We start from the raw sequence: 21,904 nt of genomic DNA, 5'->3' as shown, positions 1-21,904 counted from the left end.
TTATGGCTATCGGCGCTAATATTGCGCCATTTAAACGCCATTCCCTTCATAGCATCCACTGAAACAAAGAATCTTCCCAATAAATATCACAGCACTATGCAGATCTTGCCAAACAAGATTAGCTCGTCGAGCGATACAGTTCAGAAAAACTAATAGGAAAGTGCAAATCACTAAAAGTGCAAATTAAAAAAATTGAGTAAATAAATAATAAACAAATTTTGTGATAACATACTCTAGACAAGGTAAGTGAAAGATAATGAATAATATATTCTTATAAGTCATTCCATGAAATGGCTAAAAAATTGCTTGAGTGTCAGTATGTTTTGGATGCTACCTACCCACGCAGCATCAAAAATACAACAAAGAAGCAAATTTTTTCTGCTCATAGAGTGTGACATATGAAAAGATTCCATTAGACAACATGAAATTACCAGAAAAATGATTGTTTTTTTAAAGCGGTTCCAAAACAAAAATTAAGTGTTTGTCATGCTCCTCGAACAATTGACACAGATTAATTCTGCTCTGCATAGCTTAGACAAATAACAAAAACCACACAATGTGGTACCTATGGACTGATACTGCCAATCCACTGATAAGGTATTAAAACCAATTTCAACCGGTTTGACTGTCAGACTTGTGCACGTTGAGCTGCTGTTCATCTTTGAACAAATAATAAATACTATAACAATTTTAATTGTGGAGCATACTGAAACATGTTCTATATATATAAGAAGCAGCCAGAATCGACCTTAAGGCTGCTGATAAGCAAGAGTACCAGTTTCAGATTTGCTAGCTGCTGGTTTAAACCAGTTCACAGAGTTTACATTTCACATAAAAACCATTTTCAATTAAATGCGCTTACAAATTGTTTTTTAAACTTAATACGCTGATTACTGATGCCGAAATCTCTTGTTTATATTCATTATGTCATAGGGCATTTAATCAACACTCCAAGCTGTTATTAACCAGCGTAGTCGACATTGACTTCGACGTTGTTGTTGTCTCTGCGTCGGGGGCTGCTGTGGACTTACGCAGACTGACGCCAATAATGGTGTCTACTTTGCGATTGCGCTGATGCTTAAAGCGATATTCCTGCCACTCCTTGAAGTGCATTTTCTTGCGATGTGCATGCATGTTAGCATTTGAATTAAACGTTTTCGGACAGTGCAAGCAAGTGTACAGTACCTCACCCGTGTGTGTAGTCATATGTTCCTATTAAAATGTCAGTTATTAATAGCTTCAACACATATTTAATGTTAGCAAACTTACGCGTAGTTCAGTCGGTCTTTTAAAGGCCTTTTCGCACATCGGACACTGATGTGTGCGTGCTGTATTATGCGTATACTTGATATGATGCTGATGCGACTGCAAACTAGGAGATATTTTTAAGCAAACTTCACATTGCATAGGCTGCAAATTATCGGCAGTATGCATCATTTTTATATGGCGCGCCAGACCATATTTTGTAGTTAACATGGAGGAGCATAGGTGACACTTGAGTAGCTGCTGTGGTGAGCCTTCGTGCTCCTGCATGTGGCGCACCAAGGCTTCCCGACCGCGTATTTGCTTGCCACAAACATCGCAGATTTTATCAAATTTACGCAAGTGCACCAGTTTGACATGCTGCTGCATTAGATACTCATTGGGATAACTGCAATAAAACAGTTAAAATTTCAAAAGAACGAATAGTCATGTTTCAAAATTGTTTGCTTACGATTTAGTACAGTGTGTGCATGGCACATGCCACTGATCTTTGGGTATGTGTGTGAGTTTATGACGCTCGCAGACCACGATGCTATAAAATAATTTTGGGCATTTATCGCACTGATAACGACGGCCACGTTGTTTGATCTCATGCATACGCATATGCAGCTCCAAGCTACGACGTTGGCCCATAACGCGTTGACAAATATGACATTTGAACAAATCGGGATTCTGATGGCGGCGCAAGTGATCCACGAGTACGCCACGCTTCCAGAACTTGCGATTGCAGCAAACTGCATAGCCACGAACATTATGCTTTTCTCTATGATGCACCAGCAAAACTGAAAAGTCTGACAATTCCTCACTGCATGTCGGACAGTGTATCTTGAAGTGGTCTTTTATATAACTATTAAACTCCTTGGACTTTTGCATATTGTGCAAGCTGCCCTCTGCCTCACGCTTAGCCTTGGCCGCTAGTCTGGCGGCTTTTAGTTTGGCTGCCTTGACCTTGGCAGCGCCACGCAGCTTTTTGTACTTTTTTGGTCTAGTTGTTCTTTGTTGAGGCTTGGGTCTGGGCTCTGGCTGGCTGACCGGTGCATCGGTTACACTGTCGCTTTCACTGAGCTCCTCTTGCTCGTCCAGCACGTCGGCCATGCTAAGATCCGCCTCGGGATACTCTAATTTGATCTCATTCAGATTGATTTGCTCTAGCACCGCACGAAACTCTTTGCTGTCCATAATTGGTGCTTTGTCAGCAGATTTGCGTGGACGCCCGCGTCGTCGCTTCACTGATGCCGCCACACTGTCGTCCTCTTGCTTCACCATTTGCATGTCCAGCAAAAGTTCGGGCTCCAACAACGGCAAACTTGTATCAAGTTCGTTTTGTTTCTCATTTAAATTATTGTGCGCCTGTTCTACGTTTAAATAAAAACTGTGGAATGCCGATAGCTGCTGCCAGCAAGCGCTACAAACATGCCCAACTGCATAATCAGTCTACAAATTAAAACACGAGAAAAGCTACAAATTACCGTAAATCCATGTTTAGCTTGGCTTACCTGCAGCCAAAAATGTTTTTCTATTATTTGATTCATGTTCAGTAAAGCTGCTTCGCTGGAACCAAATTGTATGTTGCCAATGGCATCATCTGTGCACTCTGTGCATAAAAAGCACATATTTATTTATTATAAATCAAGAAAAACTCGAATAATAAACACGATAGCGGTTTTAGCATTTCAACAATAACAGCTGATGTAATGGAGTGTAGTGTGCTTGCGGATGCGCTATCCCTTTCTCGTAATTTCGATAGCTTTTCGATATATGTTTTTTCAGCAAGTTGGCAGCGCTGGTCTGCTGTTTGTGACTTTGAAATAAATTAAATAATTCAAGTTAATTTTTAAGCGCACATGTTGCTCAATCAGCCAAAAATAGCGCTGAGCGCAGTATGCCTTAGCATATCCAAGCGCTAATCTCGTGTTTGACGTGGGTGCGCTTAACTAACTAAGCTATTTTTGTTGTAGTCAAATATAGGTTTTTTTTTTCTGCTGTAACGCTTTGTTTACGTCTGGGCCAAGTATTTGTTTTATGGTTGGCTAAAGACGTTTCTGCTAAGGCAGATAAAGACAATTGATAGCAATGATTATAGCTGATAAGCTTATTAAACATAATTTATAAATTATTTTAGCTTAACTGACAAAGAGATAAACTTTTTTATTACAGGCTGCACTAAAGAGAATTATTTTGAACACGCAGTTAAAATGGACATAGCAGCCAGAAACGTTGTGCCCGATGGCGGCTGGGGCTGGGTTGTGGTAGCCGCAGTAGCCCTAATTAATGTAAGTTCAAAGCTCTTTTGAGAAAGCGTGTCTTTATCATTTACATATTCTTCTTGCAGATGACAAATCAGTCGATTTTATCTGTTTTTGGTCAACTCTTTGCGGGTCGCTTTGAAGATGACACCTTTACGGCAGCGCTAATAACGAATCTCAATAGCCTGGCCTTAAATTTCTCTGGCCTGCTTATAGGACCGGCTATAAAGAGCTTTAAGCCACGCAATGTGGCTGCCACAGGTTGTGTTCTTGTTTCTTTTGGCCTGGCGCTTTGTTCCTTTGCCACCCAGAGCTGGCATCTAATAGTGGGCTATAGCTGCTTTGTGGGACTAGGCTTGGGACTCATATCACCTTCTACCTTCATGGCTATCAACTCATACTTTAGCAGCAAACGTGGCCGTGCTGTGGGCGTCTCTTTAGCTGGCGCTGGTCTGGGTCAGGTGTTTATGCCACATGTAGTGCGTTACTTTTTGCATACACATGGCTTTCGTGCAGCATTATTAGCCCTGGCAGGCATCTCACTCTTGGGCGTAAGTTAAGCAGCTCCTAATAATACGCAACTATTTATTAATGTTTGCATTATTTTTTAGTTAATTGGCGCTGTGTTTCTTAAACCTTTGCACAACAATCGCAAGCATCTGCAACTGCTGGCAGACAAGGAGCACAAGCAGCAGTCTAGTGGCTTGCAGGCCATAATTGTACAACCAAGAGTGGTTACTGCGGCGCCCAAGACAGAAACGCTGTGTAGTCGCATGGGTCATCGCATAGTTCAGGCTATGGACTTGGAGCTCTTAAAGGACATTGTTTTCTGGAGCATCATAGTGGGCATGGCTTTAGTCTATACAGCAACTATTAACTTCACTATGGTCTATCCAGCGTTTCTGAAAAACACCGCTGGCTTTGACAGCAAACTTATCGCTAGCTGCATGTCTGTGGTGGCGGGCGCAGATATTGTGTTCCGTCTGCTGCTTCCTTGTCTAACGGATCGTTTGAGAATACCATATCGTGTGGTGTTTCTCTTGGGCACAGTGGGCATGCTGGCAGCACGCGTGCAGTTGGCAGAAACTACAAGCTTGCCTGTAATTATAGCCATGTCTGTGCTCACAGGATTGGCCAAGTCAGCTACTGTCATTAATAATAATCTAACGATATCCGCGCATTGTCGGGCCGAGAAACTAGCTGGCGGTTTAGGCTTAAGCATGATAACCAAAGGTGTTGTTGTCATTACTGTGGGCCAGCTGCTGGGTTGGATACGTGACTTTTCCAATTCATATGTCAGCTGTTTATATGCGCAGACTGCATTGCTGCTGTTGGTTGCGCTGGTGTGGACACCAGAGATTTATTATCGCTTTAGAAGACAGCAGAAGCATTTGCGCAATTCCATGGAGACTACTTATGTGACACACGAGCAGTTGGAGAAGCTCAATACGCGCGCCTAAGTGCGTGCTGACTTTAGCAATAAGCAATTATACATTACATTGTGTATGTGATAAGCAAGGGAGCTACTTTAGTTATTAAGCTTTTTCGACTTATTTATTATCCATCTAGCCATGTAAGCCAATACTCTGTAAGCAATTTTGTACTGCCTACCAACTTCCCAATCAAAATACATACGTATTAATATATAAAACACCAAAAATATTATTTTTCGCTGAATTTAGAATTCATTTCATTACTTATTCTATAAAACTACGTGAGCCCTCAATTGTTGACTGGCCTGATTCGGTGTTGTAGAACAAGCGGCGCTCTATGCCATCCTTGGTAATGATGCCAATGCGCACAACGCCACCGGAGCTGCCATCATGATAAATAGCATGCTGTACAGCCTTACGCACAAAATCAACACACTCGTCCTGAGGCATGCCTGGACGATAATGCTCTTTGACAAAGCCATAAATGAAGCTTGAGCCAGAGCCGCCGATGGTGCAGGCTTCACGAGTCAACATGCCGCCAAGTGGTACGCTGTAAACCTGACCACCCTTCTCCGCATCCCAGCCAGCCACTATAATGCCAGCTAACAGCGAGTCGCGATAGTTGTAACAAAAGTTGCGAAACTCTGAGGCAGCTTCCCACACCAGAGGTTCTTTGCCGGTCTGATTCTGGTGATAGTTTAGCGAATAGGCCACTATATCGGCTATAGCCTGTGTGTCGGCAGCGGAGCCACTCCGGCAGCAGTAAACATTGTCGGATATGCGTGTTAGCTTGTCCGTCACACGATTGGCAACATAGGCGCCTGAGCTTGTGCGTGAGTCGGCACCAACTACAACGCCTCCATCGAATTCCACAGCCATAATGGTAGTCTGCATTCAAAAGTTACTGTAATAAGCCGCTTAAAAGTGTAAGAATGTTAGTACTTACGCCAGTGCTGACCGGTGTGTCGGTTAAGTCAAAATCGGGACCCATCATTATTCTTTTTTGAGATATTCAATTTGATTCTGGAATAAAATTTCAAAGCGAAATGACTGGCTTGTTTTTCATTGGTGATTGGAGATGACAAACAATCGATAGTATCGATGCTAAGAAAATACTTGATAGGGATGGGACCCATTGTTCACTCTTTCGCAGTTACACAATTTTGTCACGGATAATTATTTAACGGCTACAGCTGTGTTCGATCTAAGAATCCAATCATCTCTAATAAGTTGCACATGGCTTTGTTTTGTTTATAATTTTTGTTACGAGTATTACTGAATAAAATGGCGTATGTGGCACTAAGTGAAGCTGAGAAAACATTTATTTTACATGGCGTAGAGGTGCGTGTTGAAGCTAACCGAATTATTTTTGCTCTCTAATCCATTTTATTTTTAAATCATTGTAGGAGGACTTTCGTTGCGATGGTCGATCGCGCCGAGATTACCGCCCTATGGAGCTGGAAACTGGTCTGGTTAGCAATGCGAGTGGCTCCGCGCGATTGCGTTTAGCCAATACAGATATATTAGTGGGCGTTAAAACAGAAATTGATGTGCCTAATCCACTGACGCCGGAATTTGGCAAATTAGAGTTCTTTGTGGACTGGTGAGCCGGAAGTAATTATCAATATTATGAGCTAATCAATTAATCGTTTGCAAACAGCTCAGCCAACGCAACGCCTGAATTTGAAGGACGTGGTGGCTCAGATTTGGCACAGGAATTAATATTGTCGCTACAGAAAGCGTATGAATCATCATTGGCCTTTGATTATCGCACATTGTGTTTGATACCTGGACAACAGTGCTGGAAGCTCTACATAGACATATTGGTGTGTAGTGCTAATCTCTTGATAAAGGCTTTTATCAAACAATTTGCTTTAGATACTGGAATGCGGCGGAAATCTGCATGATGCCGTATCATTGGCTGCCAAGGCAGCGCTTTACAACACTAAATTACCAAGGGTAACAGCTACGCTACTGGACGCTGGGGTAACGGACCTAATTATTTCGGATAATCCCTATGATTGCACACGCGTTGGCATTGATGCAGTGCCGCTACTAGTTACAGTTTGTAAGATTGGCGACTATTGCTTAGTGGATCCCTCTGCTGAGGAGGAGGTCTGCAGCACTGTCAGTATGGTGGTTGCTGTGTCTATGCGGAATAATACAGGTAGATGTGGTGGCTATAAAATGCTTAGACCTTTTATAACCAAATTTCTGTCAACAGCCTATCTTTCCGGCACACATATGACTGGCGGCGGTTCCATGCATCGAGAAACAATGCTGAACTGCATCCAACTGGGTCTTTCCATAGGCGAGCAGCTTAATAGCTTGCTAGTCAAAATGCTGAAAGCAGAAGAGCAGCGTGTGGGTCCCAAACGACCCAAAACTGTGGGATTTCTTAAATAAAACGCTTTAGATTATTGTATGAAAATTCTTAATAACTTTTACTCTTGACTACACAGAATGGTTGACAAAAACTGTAAGCTTAGCATTCCTGTTAATTAATTTACTTTATGTTAACTAGTTGCGTTTCTTGGTCTGTTTGCTGGCCGTTACAGGCTTCTTCTCTTTCTCAGGCTGTTTGCCCGAAAGGAATGAGGTTAACATTTCGCTTATCTCGGGCATGTCGTTGCCCATTTTGGGGAACTGCATGTTCTCAATTTCTTTTTTTGTTTCTGGATCGTTGATCATCTTGGGCAGTACCAGCATAAGCAGCAAAGGCAGCGCCATCATAAGCACCATGGGGCTGAACAGGAAATCCGTAATCTTGAAAAGAGAATGAGCTTGTTACCTCAGATCAGCTATAAAAAGTTCTTAGCTTTACATACCTTCCATTGCTCACGTGTCTGGAAGTACTTGAAGCGCATAAGTGGCTTCAGTCTTAGTGGATATGGCAGTTGTACAACCTGCGCGGGTTGCACATAATTTACTTTGCGCGCACGAAACTTGCCCTTGGGATTGATTTCCACACGCACCTGCAAATAGTCACACTCACTATCAATTGCTACAAACCATAGTTTCATGTACTTACGGGCTCGTAGAACACATCTGGATGGTACACGTCAAGCACATAGCTACCGGAAGGCACTCCGCTAATCACAAAGTTTCCATCCTCGCGCACAAATCCTTTATACTCTCCGTTGTTTATGCTAACCACCACATCCACCTGCCATTTGCTAGTACTTGTCATTGGCATTCCTGGCGCTGGACCAGGCCCCACCTCAGGTGCATACACTTTGCCCTCAATCGTATAATAACCGGAAACATCCTCTGACACAAGGTCATCCTGGTTTTGACCAATTACTACTTCACAGTTACTCAAAGCTAACAAAGCTCCGACTATATAAAGCTTTAACCACATTTTCTTATTTAAATTGATTATTTTATGAGTTAATTGAAAACTTTATTGTAGAAAAAAAATTAGCAAATCAGATGTTTATTAGAGGTGCATTGGAATAGCGATATTTCAGCAATCGGTATATATATATCGATAGAGCGTCATAAAGCCACCCTGTTATAAGCACTGCCATCTCTAGCAGTGGCTTCCAATTAGATTTTTAGTTGCAGATTTGAATTAGACGCGGAAAGTTGCAAAAGCAAGCCCTGAGTAAGGCATTTGCTAACGGAGTGTTTAAACATTTTTTAACGCTTTAACTGAAATTTTAGGTTAGTAATGTAATAAATATTATAAATTATGCAGATGTTTCTAAGCTTGATTAGAGCTCGCGTGTTCTAAGCACAGAAATAAAAAGAAAATTGTATGCTGCATGCAATATGCTAATAACTAAATGCAGCAGAAAGTGAAATATATTTTTTACTGCTTTAAGCCGCGCCCAAAGCTAAAACAAGATGTGTGTGGAATTTGTGCTAAAAAAAATCAACAACCTGTGTCAAGTTTAGAAGATACATAACAGTGGTCCAGTTCATTATAAGCAAACTCAAAAACCAAATGAAAAATTCCAAAGTCGCAGTTAGCTTAAGGCAACAACAACAAAAGCATAAAGTTGCTGTTGTTTTTGTATTTATATGTATATGTATCTTTACTTTTAACTATGTCGCATATTGTAGTAAAGGTGTACTGGAAACCGGTCTCCAGTCAGACAATGATGCTGAAGGCTGGTATGTGTGTGTGTGTGTGCGTGTGAGTGTGTGTAAAGCTCTCGCGCGCCGGCAACTCAATAGATTTGCCAGGTTGAAAAAAAAATATTCAATGGCAAACACAGTGCAATTCTACAATGGCATATAATTAATGATACAACTTACGAATAAAATAAAAAAAAAATGACAGATGACGACAGTTGTATGTAATGTAATGGGCTGCGGCTGCGCAGCCGCTAACGAAAGCAGATTTTCTCAAGTGTGCGTGCGTGTTTGTGAGTGCGATGATGATGATGATGCAAACAATGAAAACGAAACTGCAAATACATGTACATGTATGCATAGTGCATAACATAAAAACGGATAAAGCAATTAACAAGTGCAGACAACAACAGGTGTAGTATGCGCGAGTGGGAGTGGGAGTGAGAAAGGAAGCGTAAACGTGTTTATCTGCTGTGTTGCTGTCAAAACGTAGGGAGTGGAGGAGCGTGAACGTGTCGCTTAAACCGTTAGCAATTGGCACACTCAACATACTCCATCGGTTGTTGTTCAATTCCCAAATTGCTGATAAAATCAGAGTAGCTTTCTATTTACAAATTTGCTTACAGCCCAGCCCTAAGTGCATAAGTGTGTAAGTTTTTATGCTTGTGTTCTGCTTGGAGTTCCAATAAGACTTATGTCATCTAATAGCTGTAATTGCAGCATTAATAGTTGCTAGTCTATAAAAGGCACGTGCTGACATACATATGTACATATATATATAGTTTTTAAAAGTCAACTAAATTGTTCTTGCGCATGCACTTATTTGCAAATAATTAATTCATATTTATCAGTTTTGGATGCTTATCAAAAAACTGTTGACTGACGTGTTACAATCAGCAATCGTAAAAAAATTAATTTTATTTGAAGCGTTGCTAAATATAAAACAGAGCAAAAAAGTTAGTGCTTTTGTTATCTTTTACGCTTTATTAGCGTCTAGCTAATCACAGTACTTATAGCTAGTAGTTATTTAAGTTATTGGTTAGGACGACACAAATAAATGGGAAAATTATGTACAGTCATTATCAGATAAAGCCATGAATAGGTAAAACAGAACCCCACACATTGTTGTGCTTGCATTGCTAACAAATCGAAGTTGTTAGCGGTCAGGTCAAAGTTTGTACGTTAACCCAGTTGACTGTTGTGGCACGCGATGTCCAGCCTAAAATTGCGTCAATGACCAACATTTACATGGCCAAGTCAAGCGCTCCCAATAGCCACCCCCCTTTAGCCTTTGCGCATGTTTATTACAGTTGATTGAAAGCCAACAAAGTTCTCGTTTGCTTGCTTAACTTCTTAGCAATTTAAAAAGCAACTTTCTTTAGTGTGTGACTCAGTATTATAATTTAACAATTAGCAGTGAGTTCATTTACCCGTAAATAAATTTTTGCCCGGCCCCATAAATGTCCACGTTTCCTTATGTGAAAACTTTGCGCTTTACTGCAAATTGCATGCAAGCGATATGCGAATTACAAATCTGGCTAAAACTAATTAGAGTCGAGTTGTCAACATGCATATGTGTGTGTGTATGTGATTGCATATGTACGCATGTGACTCTAAACTGGCTTTAACAAGGGCACGGGTTTGGCTATATTGTAGACACCTGACAATGTCCCCCCCCTTGATGTCTTCTCTATAAATGAAAGACGGCTTGCATGTTGAGTTATTTCGTTTTTATAGACAAGTGCCTAAGATAGCGATGTGAGCGTGAATAATATATATAAATATATATAAATATACTAAACAATAAAACAAGTTTTGTGAAAACTTCTTGAAATGCAAAAAATTTTTAATTATAATACAACTTTAAGTTTGCCTAAGTTTAAATGAGCAGCTGGCATTCAAAGTTTTGTATTAAAATGTATAAATATTAAAAATTTCATTAGCCCGCTTTATGTATGAAAGCTAAAGCTATTCAAAGTTAAAAACCACACAACTCTCTTGAAGTTTCAGAATTTTTTAAAGTTTTTTTATACGTTTTTATAATGTTTTACTATACGACCTACATATGTTGGCTTCCAGTTGCCATTTTGATTACTAAGCTGAGCATTTTTTAGCGCATTTTCTTTGCTGTTTTCGATCAATTTTTATATAATTTGACTTTCGTCAAACCGTCATAATACACTTTGACATTCGTGCCTTGGGCTTATGTGCAACGATCGCTGAGGCACGTTGCACGACCGACGAGCATACACAATGTTAGCCCACATTATAATATTATAAGCCATTGTGCCATTGTATTTTTGGCTTAAGCGTCTAATCAGTTTTGTCTCACGTTCGAAACAAAAGCTTGAATGCCAACATGGACGCGTTTGGGGCCAATGGCCACACCAAGAATTGAAAAAAGAAATATATGCATGTACTTATCAATTTTTGTTTTCCATTTTTTCACTCTGGTGAAATTGTAGTTTTCACTTTGTCGGGCATACGCACAGCCTTAAAAAGCGTCAAGTCAAAAAGTGAATGTGTGTGATATATTAGATAAATCAAAAACACGAGCATAAAATAGTTTAACTTTCAAGGTTTCCATGAAGTTCAAAATGTGAACGCCTAGGTCTCCCTCAAATTTGAGGCATGCCAGCAATTGTTTGTCGGATTTACGCTTTAATCCGTGCGTTTCAATTAACATTTCAAAAAATCATAAACAAAAGTTACTTTTGCGCCAAGAGCTGTTATTGTGGTTAATCACACATTAAATTTAAACAAATCATGCATACATATATGTACAAAGCAAAAAACACATCAGATCAGCTTTGAACAACTCAAGGTTGTGTATTTGCTTTTTATAAATTCAAGTTCAATTCAGCATTCTTGAGATACAAACGCGCAGTTTCGTAGTTTCCCGCTCCTCACTCTTGACTCTATGAGTAGGCAGCTAATTAGCATGCTTAGCTCATGCTCCTACACCTAAAAAAAAACAATAATAATATACATATAGACAAGTAACAGCGCTCAGCATGGGAAAAGACCAATTCATTCAGCCCAGGGGCTATGCTCTCAGTTCTTAGTCATATAAAATCTGAGTCAGCATGGCGAAAATTGAAAGCTGGAAAGCCCTGACAGCAACAAATCCACAATTCATGAATTTATAAATAAATTCGCTTATATAGAGCATTGTTAAAGCTAATTACGAGCTACGCTTATCGAACGTTTTATTATTGATTTATTATAGGCGGCGGTGCGTGCGCCTAGCATAACTAAAAAAAAGTATCAAACGATAACTTGAGAAATACACTTCAATTAACTATTAAGTGCAATTCAATTTTTGTGTCAGCTCAATTCAAAAAAAAAAGTTATCCAAAGTCAAAGTCAAAAGTACAGTTTTGTTTTTGTTTTTATTAGGCTTATTACTATATTTTAAGTTGGTTTTGCTAAATCTTTGTTTACTTGCAATGAAGCAATATTGCAAACTGACTATTTTTAGACTATTTTGCGTAAATATTTTTTAAAAATAGTTTTGAGCTTTTGACGCACGCAGCATATCAATTTGACTGTTTATTTAACCTAATGCCTAATAAACAAGGCTGAAGGCAAATTGCTGTTTAATGTAATGATATGATATACATGTAACCAAGTTGTCACGCTTTGTGAATCATTCTATCGCTGTCAGCGATCTCCACATGGCACTTATCAGTGCCAGAACGATGCTTGTCTCCTCGATTCGCATAGCATGCATAATGGCAATCAATAGAAAGCGACAGCGACAGCAAATTGTACAAGCTCTGATGATAAGAAGCAGCTACAGCCACACGCATCGGCGCTTGCAATTATTTATGCCAGAGTAATTAAACCAAGAGAGGAGGAAGTGAGCGAGATGACATAATGTCTTGATGGGCAGTGACAGTCTCTGCGGTCTGTTATGGTTCGTGGGCTAAAGTTGACGCCAAGATTGATGAAGGTTATGCGGCTGCTATAGTCTTAAAAGTGAGGGGAAGGTCTACAAATCTAAGGCAATTTCTCTTTGATTAAAACATGAGCTGCTGAATCAAATTTATGTATCAGTGATCATTATTATTAAATTAAATACATATAAATTGAGACTTATTAAGACTTAATCATTGTAAGCGTATTAAGCATTCGCTATATATTTTTGAAAACTGCTTATAATTTGTCATTTGCACTTGCACTTACTCCGACAGGTGCTCAAAAAGATGTCAAAGTCGTTGTCGTCATCGCATGGCGTACATTGGCCCGTTGCGCTGGTCGCACTGCTGATTGCCATTGTTGCCACTGTACACAGTTTGCCACAAGGTGCACCGGAAACGGTGTGCGACACCATGTTGCCCTTCCATGCGGGCGGCAGTGTGTTGCCCGAGACGAGCGTCTGCCCCTTTGCCATTGAGACGAGCGCCTCGGTGGTTGGTCAGGGACAGACATTGCGCGTGGATGTAAGCGGTGTGCCCGCTGGTTTAAGCTTTGGCGGCTTCATGATACAGGCACGCAATCGCAATCCGCCCTATCAGATTATTGGACAGTTCGGACCCACGCGAGATGGCACAGTGAAGCTAATGAATTGCGAGAATTCAGTTAACAATTCGGCAACGCATAGTAATGCGGGTCCGAAGCCGCAGGTGACGCTAGACTGGCAGTCGCCAGTGGATTTCGTGGGTCAGGTGGTGTTCAAGTAAGTTTAACTGTTTGCCAATTATTATTATATTATATTAATGCTTGTGACATTTGCAGCGCTACTGTAGCTCAATCCTACAATCAGTTCTGGGTGGGTGTTCCCTCTAATCCGGTGCAGGTGGTGCGTCGTGATGTTTCTGCAGCTTCGCTGCCAACCACGCCCAACAATTTCAATACAAACTTTGGCAGCACACGTGCGCCTTATGTGCCGCCCAACTATGTGGCGCCCACTGTTGCTGCCGCTGGCGCTGATCCCTTCTACGATGGCTGCGGTCAAACCAAGAACTGCTTTGGTCTACCCAACGGCTGTGTGGCGAGCAAATCTTGCACTGCAGTCGCTGCCGTCACTGTGCGTGGTGACATTTATGAGTTTGAGCTGCAAAGCAGCAAGGGTAAGTGGCAAGTGTTGCAAGTTGCACAAACATTTAATTCAAACTCCTTTTAGGCACTGGTGCTGCCTATGTGGCTTTGGGTCTGTCGGATGATGCCAAAATGGGTGAAGATCTGACCACTGAGTGCGTGCCCGAAAATGGACGCGTCAATTTGTACTCCTCCTACACCTCCGCCAGTCCCTATGGCGCCAACAGAGCTAATGTGGTAAGTGTCGACTTGGCCTTGAATTATTCACTTAATTAACTTTGGCAATTTGCAGCCACAAAATTCTGCACGCTTGCTGAACGCTTCCATGGTCGATGGCGTCATTTACTGCAAGGTGCAACGCGAGCCCATGACTGTGGTGCAGGGACGCAGCTTCGATTTGAGGAATGGCGTCTATCACATGCTCGTTGCGTCTGGCAGCAGTCTCAAAGAGAATAGCGTGGGCTATCATGACATTGGACGCTTGCCCTCAGCCAATCCCATTAATCTAGCGGTAGTGCAAGATTTGGGCGGTTCCTCCATGCTGCTGGTGCGCCTGCATGGCGCCTTTATGATTGCCGCCTGGATAGGCACCACCTCATTGGGCATTATCTTTGCACGCTACTTTAAGCAAACGTGGGTGGGCAGCCAAACCTGCGGCAAGGATCAATGGTTTGCCTGGCATCGCATGCTGATGGTTACCACATGGACGCTTACGATTGTGGCCTATATTCTCATCTGGGTGGAGCTGAAGCGCGCTGTCTGGCATGCGCATTCTATAATTGGCTTGATAACGGTTATATTATGCTTTATACAACCAATTGGTGCATTGTTCCGTCCCGGACCCAACGATAAGAAGCGTCCATATTTCAACTGGGGTCATTGGCTGGGCGGCAATCTGGCGCACATATTGGCGAGTAAGTGTGACTCACAGGCTGTTAATTAATTGTTTAATAACTAAACGAAATCAATTTTGCAGTTGTTGCCATTTTCTTTTCGGTGAAACTGCCAAAGGCCGAGCTGCCCGAATGGATGGACTGGATATTGGTGGGCTTTGTGGTCTTCCATGTGCTGGTGCATCTGATATTCTCCGTAAGTGCCTGCGCACTAGCGCCCAAGTGTGTGGGTCCCCTCTCTCATGTGCCCCGCCCCCTGCTGTACATACTTTCACATCTTGCCTTGCCGTGTTCTTTAAACATACATTCATTTGCTACTAATTCATTCATCTGTTGTGTGTCGACTTTGAGCTCGAGGCTACGTCATTAATTTAGATCTATTTGTGTATTAACCATTGGCAGATTGCAAGCATTGCCTCGGATCGCCAGCAGAGTCAACGCATCAATACCTTCCAAATGGGCGACATGGCGCATCATCACCAGCACGCCATGCGCAATGGCATGAGCATGGAACGCAAAATGGATGCACCAGTGAGTAGCAACTAAGTCTCTGAACTTTCAGCTCAACTAATCTCTGTTTTCTTCTCTTTTTTGCAGTACGGTGGTTTGCGCAAGGGTCTGTTAGGTGTCTACACGGTGGTGCTGCTGTTGTTTGTTGTAGTGCTCATACTGCTCGTGGTGCTGGCACCCATTGAGAAGCTCTTCAATTAAATTTAAATGTACATTTTCATTAACTTTCTGTTGTACTTAACGGCTCTTAAGCTATCTAAGCCATCTGCAATACTCGAAGCACACACACACACACAGACACAAACTGTCAGCTCAATTTACTTTATGTTTGTATAACCTTCTTATCATGCTTACCATCTGTCTAAGTCTCTTTTTATATATTGTTGTAAATTATAAGCCTCTAGGGGCAAGCGTTTGTTTCAGTACATGTTATATAATTTATTATTAATAAAGTAAAACAAGCCAACTTAAATGCGTTTCATCAGTGCTCTTAACTAAAACGACTAAACGCTAAATCAATTTGCTTAAACATAAACCAGCTGTTGTAAGTTGCTCATGCTGCGCGCATCCTTTTGAGTTTTGATTTATTTATATATATAAAAAAAAACTGTAACTTCTTAACTGCAGCTTGCTTATGCATTTTTTTTTTGCTCTTATTGTTGTTATTGTTGATCTACAATTATAAAATTAACATAAATACAATTCTAACTGATTTTTTTGTTGTAGTGGTTTCACTTATTTATGCAAAACTTAAACCCAATGTAAACGAGAACGCTTTGGAACTCAGCAAAACGTAAAACTTTATGCAAATCAAAAACGCTCCTCTAATATGACCGTCTCCTGTGGATATAATTTTAGCGACTCTAGTGTCTGGCTACCATCAATGGCGGTCAGATCCCGACGTGGCCAGCCACTGAACACTTTATACTCATCAATGAGGAAACCATTAGCAGCCACAAAATTCAATAGATCCTGTAAAAATATATAGTTGAGTTAGGTTTGAAGCGCTTGCATAGCTAACTGTGCTTACCTGTAGTGTATGGTATATGGAGAAACGTCGCTCCAAATGATCGCCAGTTGGTTTACGTACGCGTATTTTGGAAATGTTTGCTTCATGCTCGGCGGGCTCTGGTGGTAAAGATTGACTTGCCTGTGTAGCAATATAGATAATGCATATTAGTTATATACATAAGTAGATGTATAATTTGAAGTCAAATTTACCACTAATCTGATAGACTCGCGTCTGGCATCTTCTTCGGCACGTTCAGATTCAATGCGTTTGCGTTCAGCTGCTTGAGCGGCTTCCTTTTGTCGTTTGGCTGCATCTTTGGCCATGTCTGCCTGCAGCGTGGCCTCATATGCCATATCCTGCTCAGCCTTTACCTGATCGCGCGCCGCTCGCTCATCCTCCTCGCGTATCTCGCCCTGCAGTTGCTCCTCATACAGAACAGTTGTCTCAATCAGACGAGATTGCAAATCACCCAAACCAATATTCCCTATTAAAATACAAGCAATTAATATAAACATATATATATGGCGTATATATAAGGCATACCATGAATCACAGATAAAACCTCGCAAGTTTGACGGCCCATTAGACGACTCTTGCCAACTAACATAATGGCGGGTAGTTTGTCTAGTTTAATATTTCTAGCCGTTAATGAAGCATTACTATTAATGCAGGCTGTCAGCGAGGATAGAAACCTGTTGAATATAAATAAATTATTATATATAATAATTTTAATACAATTTGAAGCTATTTACATGTCCTTGTTGCTCTCATAGGTCATATCCCAGCCATAAAGAACAAAGTTCTCTTTGAATGTTTGTATGATGGCCTCATCCTTCATCAGATGATCACAGAATACGTTTGTGAGTATACTCTCGCCATGGTGCAAGTAAATTGCCAATAATTTACGCTGTAAATATAAATGTTAGTATTGCTAATTAGAGAACAATAAACTTGGCTGGCTCACCTCCTTGGCAGGCTTGTGGCATGCAAGCCTTAACGCGTTATCCAAGCTGCCCACAAAAAAATCTGGAAATGGTTCGCCGAAGCGTTGTCTATAATTTTCTACAAATTGTGAGGATCCACTAGTCTCATCGTTTGTGTTGTTGGGTACTATTGTATTGTAGATAAAAGAATAGCTGTAAATATATATGTTTACATATAAGATATACAAATATACACACTTAAATGTCGGTTTAGTGGCTGCACTGGTGGTGAATCTGAGAAAATATATTCTGAGTTGTTAAAGTCCGTGGCATCCTCAAATTCATCCGCTGAGCTTTCGCTATCAAGTATAACGACCTCGCTGTAAAATATATCTGTTATTCAATACATGTATATTTGTTTAACACTTACGTGTTTGCGTGCAAATTGGCATTGTTTTGAGCACGATTCGCCATGTTGCGCACTACAAAACTATGGGTCTCTTCTATGCCCGATTGCTGTGTAAATAATTTCAGGTTAATGCCATAAATCGTAATTGTTACATTTGTAAACTTACCGCTATGTTAGTGTCATTGTTACAACCGCTGGGCCAGCCAGTCCATTCCTGATGTCGCACTTGTATGTTGGTAATGTAATAGACGTTAGTTTTCAGCTCTTGTATTGTGGTTTGTCCAGATGGGTTGAGTGAAAACTCACGACCCTCCGGCTGCTGCACAATCTTGAGATTGAACACCTTATCCATACGTTGCGTAACTTCATCTCTGTGTTGAAAAAGTAAAATTAGTTTCAGCCTACATAAGCGTAAAACTTGAGCTTACTGTTCTGTATCCATAAAGCCATCATCAGTTAGATCAATAAGTATGAGGTCGTTTTCAGGACTTAAATCCAAATTGCATAGCTGTGTGCTCGGCTGTTGTGCTTCACTGGCCCTGGACGGTTGCCAGCCTCTAATGGCTTGACGACATTGTGGCACGCTGGTCACATCAAAGATCTTTCGCTTCAGTTGCTCTATAGTGGCATTTGGTGGCATGCATATCTGATATAGTTGCTGATTGAAATGTATGTTGAATTTTATAACATTTTGGTTGTTATTCTGTTTCGTGGGATCCAGATTAATGCTCGAAGTCAGCTGTGCCAGCAATTGTGACTGTGAAGCTGCAAGCATAGGAGAAAAAATTTAATATGTGTACATACATATATAAAATGAGCTGCAATGCACTTACGGGGAAACATGCGTGCACTTTGTGAGGGTCCTGGCATTTCATCATAGTTGAAAGGCCTAAATCCATTGCTATTAGATAGTGCTACGGCCACTGGATCTGGTGCTGGTGGCTCTGGAGGTTGTATGTTTGTATTAAATACTGGTGCATCCTCTTGTGGCATGACACGTTTGAGTGCTTCCTACAACATCAAAATATGAGTAGATATTGACGACGCAATTGCATTTACGCATGTGTAGGAATTACAATGCAACTCACCATAAGATCCCAATTCGACGCCTCCAGATGTGAGAAGGCCTCGCCAACATCGTCAATGCCAGTTATGGTCTATGGAATAGATATCAGTTTGCTGTTAGAAAACAATGCAAAGCCAAGCTGCAACTAGACAGACACCCACAAAAACACACACACAAGTATACACAGCGACAAACACGCATTAAAAATGTGCGCACTCAGCACTCGATTTACACTCTTGACCACGAATAATAACAGAAGTTTGAAGGCGTCTCTTGATCAATTGATGCTTCACAGATTACCTGAAAGCTGGCCAATGTTTCTTCTTTATCCTGGTTGTCCGACATTAGTGTTTATTATCAGTATTTTCGAATTAAACTTAAAAATTTTCACAAAGAAAGACAAACTTATTTTTTTTGTTGGTTTTTAATCACTGCGTAGATGACAGTGTGTTGCGCTCAAAGTAAATACACCATAAGTGCCAAATGATTCAGTTCACGGCTCCGAAATGAATCAAATAGCAGGTAGATTTGAAAATTTGGCGCAATTTACAATAATGCGTGAACTATTATCTTGTAATAATGCATTTCGTAAATTTTTTTAATTATTTAGCTATAGTTAAAAATATTTTGATTTAATATAATATTTGTACATTAATTAAATTATATATTACATGAAACAAACTGCCGAATTGGTTCGCTGTTGAATGCTGCGACTGTTGAATTTACTTTAAGCTAGAGCATAGTCTTTTGCTAGCGAATTAAAGTCTTGGCATTTACAATCACTAAAGCACTTATGGCTTGAAGTCAGAATCAATAAACAAACATCTTGTGCAAATTATACTTGCTTATCATGCGGCCAGTTAAGCTTATTGAAGCCCCTTTTTCTTTGGATAAATCTGTAATGTATTCAGTTTTAAATTGTGATTAATATGCGAAACTTAATATTGTGTACCAGTGAGACCGACTCGTGACGCACTCGATATCCCCAACACGCGCGCCACCCACCCACAGAGTCCGCACAGAAAACAGAGCGCTGAACAAATGTAGTCCAATTAATCTTCATAAAAAATTGAAATCAAAGACTGAATGCGATGTGATTTCGATGCGGCCAGCAGTCTGGCGGCCATAGAAGTTGGCAAGCCTTCTGCACAACATGTTGCTCAACGCGAATTTGTGCTACAAAATTCTAATATTTTACATCATCAGCGGTGGTCTGCATTGTTCAGAATCAAATGAAACCACAAGCGAGTCTACTACACAGCTGTCGCAGCGTGTTTACGGTTTGCTAGATAAGTTATCCTGCGGCAGGACTTCACTGCATGCTAGCGCCAAGTTTGCATTGCTGTTGGCCGAATTTCTGATAAAACGTGAGTCTAATGAGCTGTGTGCTTGTGCATTCAGCCAAATAATGATAGATGTGCATGCATAATCATTAATATGCGTATGTGTAATATTTTTAATACGCAGAAAAAATGCGCTACGTAGCCCCCACACGCTACGACAGGCAACTGTATTATCATCTACTGCACCGCATGGAGCAACTAAAACTTAAATTAAATATTAATAGCCATTTGAGTGCGTTGGAACAGCAGAGTAAGTTTTGCTTAAAATATTTAGTGTGCATACCACAAATTGGAATACTTTTTGTGTTTTAAGTACTGGATAATGCCTTTCAGCGCAATGTGTTGCTGCTGCCGCCCAGTTTGAGGTAAATTAAAGTTATTTTTGTCCAAAGCTATACAGGTTATTTATTCTAGATATGGCGCCTTGAATGCAAATGCGGATTACGAGGCGTTGGCATTGAAATATGAGCGCGTGGTTAATAGTGGTGAGCCGAATCGCACAGAATCCGACCTCTGCATGAGAGATATAGTTACGCTGAATACTAAGAATTGCCAGCTGAGTCTTAATTGTCTAAGGGTGTTGACTAGTGAGGCGCCAGCCTATGGTTATCAACGTACCCATCAGTAAGTTAATCTAAAGTTGGGGCTGTGTACGTTGTATGTCTGTTTAGTATTATAATTGAAAACTGTACATTGAACTGTCATATTTTAAAATTATTTTTCATTTTAATCAACCTACATAAAAGAGTACTTCTCTTATACATGCTGCAACATCACAAGTGTGCTCCCCAGCTCAGCCCCCCTATGCTATATGAACAGTTGGGCAAAAGTCATTGCAATGAAATTCTACGTGAACAAAATGCCATACGCAGCTTGGCATTGGGACTGGGCAAATACAGAGATTTATACTTGGAGCAAGGTTTGTGCTATTTGCTTAAATACTCAAGAATGTTTTAATTATTTCCAACTGCATTTTCTTCCTTAGCCACAATCTGTGCACTTTATGGCTTTAATGAATTTCTCAACTGGCGTAATGTGTTGGAAATTGATAGCTGGTATGCTGATGAGTCCGAACATAATGAGCATGTTAACGATCTGGCTTTAGTGTTTTATATAAATGCATTACTCTTGCTGCATTAAATTTATAGTATGTTGTTTTAAGCTTGATGTGCCATATATACAGACTTACATATATACATATAAGCTGCTTTATAACTGAATAAAAATGCAGCATTATTGCTTCTGAGCGCTGACAGGAATGCAGTTATGCAGTTAATACTTTTGTTATTGAGCTGCGTAAGATATGTAAACAGGCATTTGGCTGCAGAGTGTCTGTGGCTGGCAGGGCTAAGACGAAGGGCCAGGCGGCTGGTTGTTGCGCCATTTGTTATGTGACACATTAGTTTCGCTTGGTTGCGTGTTTGGTTTGATGGATGTGACGAGGACTAGAGCGACGACAACGAGAACTACACTTTCCATTACAAAATGCTTGCGTTGAAGTGGAATACTAATATTTGCCCTGGCATACTCGAAAAACATGAAAACATGGAAGCCATGAGCTGGCACCCAGACGAAGCTAGCGCCTGAGCCTGTGTCGTATATTAATGCCTCATTTGCTGCATGCCACATACATATGTGGGGGCGAGTTGCATGTTGCACCCACTAAGCCTTGCACAAAAGAAC

The 21,904-nt window shown here is 40.8% G+C and overlaps 8 protein-coding genes across 12 annotated transcripts; 4 read left to right on the top strand and 4 right to left on the bottom strand.

The window, feature by feature from the left end:
• The first annotated feature begins 13 nt into the window (after window positions 1-13).
• LOC108596834 (monocarboxylate transporter 13) lies at window positions 14-5,160 on the top strand. Of its 3 annotated transcripts, none has more exons than XM_017982958.2 (4): window positions 14-242; window positions 3,421-3,536; window positions 3,596-4,060; window positions 4,121-5,160. In XM_017982958.2, the coding sequence occupies exons 2-4, from the start codon at window positions 3,459-3,461 to the stop codon at window positions 4,967-4,969; spliced, it is 1,392 nt and encodes a 463-aa protein (XP_017838447.1). In that variant the 5' UTR covers window positions 14-242; window positions 3,421-3,458; the 3' UTR covers window positions 4,970-5,160. The 3 variants fall into 3 exon arrangements, with proteins under 3 accessions (XP_017838447.1, XP_017838448.1, XP_017838446.1); XM_017982959.2 differs by lacking the exon at window positions 14-242 and adding an exon at window positions 3,095-3,183; XM_017982957.2 differs by lacking the exon at window positions 14-242 and adding an exon at window positions 3,112-3,187.
• LOC108596833 (transcription factor grauzone) lies at window positions 707-2,994 on the bottom strand. Its single transcript, XM_017982955.1, has 4 exons — window positions 2,760-2,994; window positions 1,715-2,697; window positions 1,270-1,651; window positions 707-1,212 (listed from the first exon to the last, which is right to left on the bottom strand). Exons 1-4 carry the CDS (start codon window positions 2,874-2,876, stop codon window positions 943-945), a joined length of 1,752 nt encoding a protein of 583 aa, XP_017838444.1. The 5' UTR covers window positions 2,877-2,994; the 3' UTR covers window positions 707-942.
• LOC108596837 (proteasome subunit beta type-6) lies at window positions 5,146-6,008 on the bottom strand. Its single transcript, XM_017982962.2, has 2 exons — window positions 5,889-6,008; window positions 5,146-5,830 (listed from the first exon to the last, which is right to left on the bottom strand). Exons 1-2 carry the CDS (start codon window positions 5,934-5,936, stop codon window positions 5,207-5,209), a joined length of 672 nt encoding a protein of 223 aa, XP_017838451.1. The 5' UTR covers window positions 5,937-6,008; the 3' UTR covers window positions 5,146-5,206.
• Window positions 6,009-6,108: 100 nt separating this feature from the next.
• LOC108596835 (exosome complex exonuclease RRP42) lies at window positions 6,109-7,373 on the top strand. The gene is made up of 5 exons (XM_017982960.1): window positions 6,109-6,283; window positions 6,349-6,545; window positions 6,603-6,768; window positions 6,821-7,109; window positions 7,167-7,373. Exons 1-5 carry the CDS (start codon window positions 6,227-6,229, stop codon window positions 7,346-7,348), a joined length of 891 nt encoding a protein of 296 aa, XP_017838449.1. The 5' UTR covers window positions 6,109-6,226; the 3' UTR covers window positions 7,349-7,373.
• Window positions 7,360-8,363, bottom strand: LOC108596836 (ER membrane protein complex subunit 7 homolog). Its single transcript, XM_017982961.1, has 3 exons — window positions 7,974-8,363; window positions 7,771-7,917; window positions 7,360-7,708 (listed from the first exon to the last, which is right to left on the bottom strand). The coding sequence occupies exons 1-3, from the start codon at window positions 8,301-8,303 to the stop codon at window positions 7,463-7,465; spliced, it is 723 nt and encodes a 240-aa protein (XP_017838450.1). The 5' UTR covers window positions 8,304-8,363; the 3' UTR covers window positions 7,360-7,462.
• A 153-nt stretch (window positions 8,364-8,516) lies between these two features.
• On the top strand, window positions 8,517-16,089 carry LOC108597726 (putative ferric-chelate reductase 1 homolog). Of its 2 annotated transcripts, none has more exons than XM_017984420.2 (8): window positions 8,517-8,608; window positions 13,219-13,703; window positions 13,763-14,097; window positions 14,151-14,302; window positions 14,358-14,979; window positions 15,042-15,154; window positions 15,334-15,489; window positions 15,556-16,089. In XM_017984420.2, the coding sequence occupies exons 2-8, from the start codon at window positions 13,231-13,233 to the stop codon at window positions 15,667-15,669; spliced, it is 1,965 nt and encodes a 654-aa protein (XP_017839909.1). In that variant the 5' UTR covers window positions 8,517-8,608; window positions 13,219-13,230; the 3' UTR covers window positions 15,670-16,089. The 2 variants fall into 2 exon arrangements, with proteins under 2 accessions (XP_017839909.1, XP_017839910.1); XM_017984421.2 differs by having other exon boundaries at window positions 15,361-15,489; window positions 15,556-16,085.
• Window positions 16,090-16,159: 70 nt separating this feature from the next.
• Window positions 16,160-19,305, bottom strand: LOC108595184 (FAS-associated factor 1). Of its 2 annotated transcripts, none has more exons than XM_017980363.1 (13): window positions 19,179-19,305; window positions 18,901-18,969; window positions 18,646-18,823; window positions 18,241-18,577; window positions 17,979-18,183; window positions 17,834-17,919; window positions 17,662-17,762; window positions 17,445-17,590; window positions 17,233-17,387; window positions 17,024-17,172; window positions 16,690-16,964; window positions 16,499-16,618; window positions 16,160-16,440 (listed from the first exon to the last, which is right to left on the bottom strand). In XM_017980363.1, exons 1-13 carry the CDS (start codon window positions 19,221-19,223, stop codon window positions 16,279-16,281), a joined length of 2,028 nt encoding a protein of 675 aa, XP_017835852.1. In that variant the 5' UTR covers window positions 19,224-19,305; the 3' UTR covers window positions 16,160-16,278. The 2 variants fall into 2 exon arrangements, with proteins under 2 accessions (XP_017835852.1, XP_017835851.1); XM_017980362.2 differs by having other exon boundaries at window positions 16,161-16,440; window positions 17,662-17,783; window positions 19,179-19,304.
• Window positions 19,306-20,031: 726 nt separating this feature from the next.
• On the top strand, window positions 20,032-21,474 carry LOC108594737. The gene is made up of 6 exons (XM_017979875.1): window positions 20,032-20,245; window positions 20,346-20,471; window positions 20,535-20,586; window positions 20,636-20,845; window positions 20,968-21,140; window positions 21,207-21,474. The coding sequence occupies exons 1-6, from the start codon at window positions 20,032-20,034 to the stop codon at window positions 21,359-21,361; spliced, it is 930 nt and encodes a 309-aa protein (XP_017835364.1). The 3' UTR covers window positions 21,362-21,474.
• The last annotated feature ends 430 nt before the right edge of the window (window positions 21,475-21,904 follow it).

Source organism: Drosophila busckii, chromosome 2R, assembly GCF_011750605.1.
Source record: "Drosophila busckii strain San Diego stock center, stock number 13000-0081.31 chromosome 2R, ASM1175060v1, whole genome shotgun sequence".
NCBI lineage: Eukaryota > Metazoa > Arthropoda > Insecta > Diptera > Drosophilidae > Drosophila > Drosophila busckii.
This window is presented reverse-complemented; position numbering and strand designations above follow the sequence as displayed.

Excerpts from the sequence above, each read along its gene's own strand:
- LOC108596836 (XM_017982961.1), bottom strand. The coding sequence starts at position 8,303 with ATGTGGTTAAAGCTTTATATAGTCGGAGCTTTGTTAGCTTTGAGTAAC. Across the intron at positions 7,918-7,973 it reads CAGATGTGTTCTACGAGCCC|GTGCGTGTGGAAATCAATCC; the intron begins GTAAGTACATGA and ends GACTATTTGCAG. Across the intron at positions 7,709-7,770 it reads AGACACGTGAGCAATGGAAG|ATTACGGATTTCCTGTTCAG; the intron begins GTATGTAAAGCT and ends TCTCTTTTCAAG.
- LOC108597726 (XM_017984420.2), top strand. The coding sequence starts at position 13,231 with ATGTCAAAGTCGTTGTCGTCATCGCATGGCGTACATTGGCCCGTTGCG. Across the intron at positions 14,098-14,150 it reads TGAGCTGCAAAGCAGCAAGG|GCACTGGTGCTGCCTATGTG; the intron begins GTAAGTGGCAAG and ends AACTCCTTTTAG. Across the intron at positions 15,155-15,333 it reads TGGTGCATCTGATATTCTCC|ATCTATTTGTGTATTAACCA; the intron begins GTAAGTGCCTGC and ends TCATTAATTTAG.
- LOC108596837 (XM_017982962.2), bottom strand. The coding sequence starts at position 5,936 with ATGATGGGTCCCGATTTTGACTTAACCGACACACCGGTCAGCACTGGC. Across the intron at positions 5,831-5,888 it reads ACACACCGGTCAGCACTGGC|ACTACCATTATGGCTGTGGA; the intron begins GTAAGTACTAAC and ends TTTTGAATGCAG.
- LOC108594737 (XM_017979875.1), top strand. The coding sequence starts at position 20,032 with ATGTTGCTCAACGCGAATTTGTGCTACAAAATTCTAATATTTTACATC. Across the intron at positions 20,472-20,534 it reads GAGTGCGTTGGAACAGCAGA|TACTGGATAATGCCTTTCAG; the intron begins GTAAGTTTTGCT and ends TTGTGTTTTAAG. Across the intron at positions 21,141-21,206 it reads AGATTTATACTTGGAGCAAG|CCACAATCTGTGCACTTTAT; the intron begins GTTTGTGCTATT and ends TTTCTTCCTTAG.
- LOC108596834 (XM_017982958.2), top strand. The coding sequence starts at position 3,459 with ATGGACATAGCAGCCAGAAACGTTGTGCCCGATGGCGGCTGGGGCTGG. Across the intron at positions 3,537-3,595 it reads CCGCAGTAGCCCTAATTAAT|ATGACAAATCAGTCGATTTT; the intron begins GTAAGTTCAAAG and ends TTCTTCTTGCAG. Across the intron at positions 4,061-4,120 it reads CAGGCATCTCACTCTTGGGC|TTAATTGGCGCTGTGTTTCT; the intron begins GTAAGTTAAGCA and ends ATTATTTTTTAG.
- LOC108595184 (XM_017980362.2), bottom strand. The coding sequence starts at position 19,223 with ATGTCGGACAACCAGGATAAAGAAGAAACATTGGCCAGCTTTCAG. Across the intron at positions 18,824-18,900 it reads CGTCGAATTGGGATCTTATG|GAAGCACTCAAACGTGTCAT; the intron begins GTGAGTTGCATT and ends TTGATGTTGTAG. Across the intron at positions 17,388-17,444 it reads GCCACAAGCCTGCCAAGGAG|CGTAAATTATTGGCAATTTA; the intron begins GTGAGCCAGCCA and ends TTATATTTACAG.
- LOC108596835 (XM_017982960.1), top strand. The coding sequence starts at position 6,227 with ATGGCGTATGTGGCACTAAGTGAAGCTGAGAAAACATTTATTTTACAT. Across the intron at positions 6,284-6,348 it reads TTATTTTACATGGCGTAGAG|GAGGACTTTCGTTGCGATGG; the intron begins GTGCGTGTTGAA and ends AAATCATTGTAG. Across the intron at positions 6,769-6,820 it reads AGCTCTACATAGACATATTG|ATACTGGAATGCGGCGGAAA; the intron begins GTGTGTAGTGCT and ends AATTTGCTTTAG.
- LOC108596833 (XM_017982955.1), bottom strand. The coding sequence starts at position 2,876 with ATGTGCTTTTTATGCACAGAGTGCACAGATGATGCCATTGGCAACATA. Across the intron at positions 2,698-2,759 it reads AAAAACATTTTTGGCTGCAG|ACTGATTATGCAGTTGGGCA; the intron begins GTAAGCCAAGCT and ends TTTAATTTGTAG. Across the intron at positions 1,652-1,714 it reads TGCACACACTGTACTAAATC|TTATCCCAATGAGTATCTAA; the intron begins GTAAGCAAACAA and ends GTTTTATTGCAG.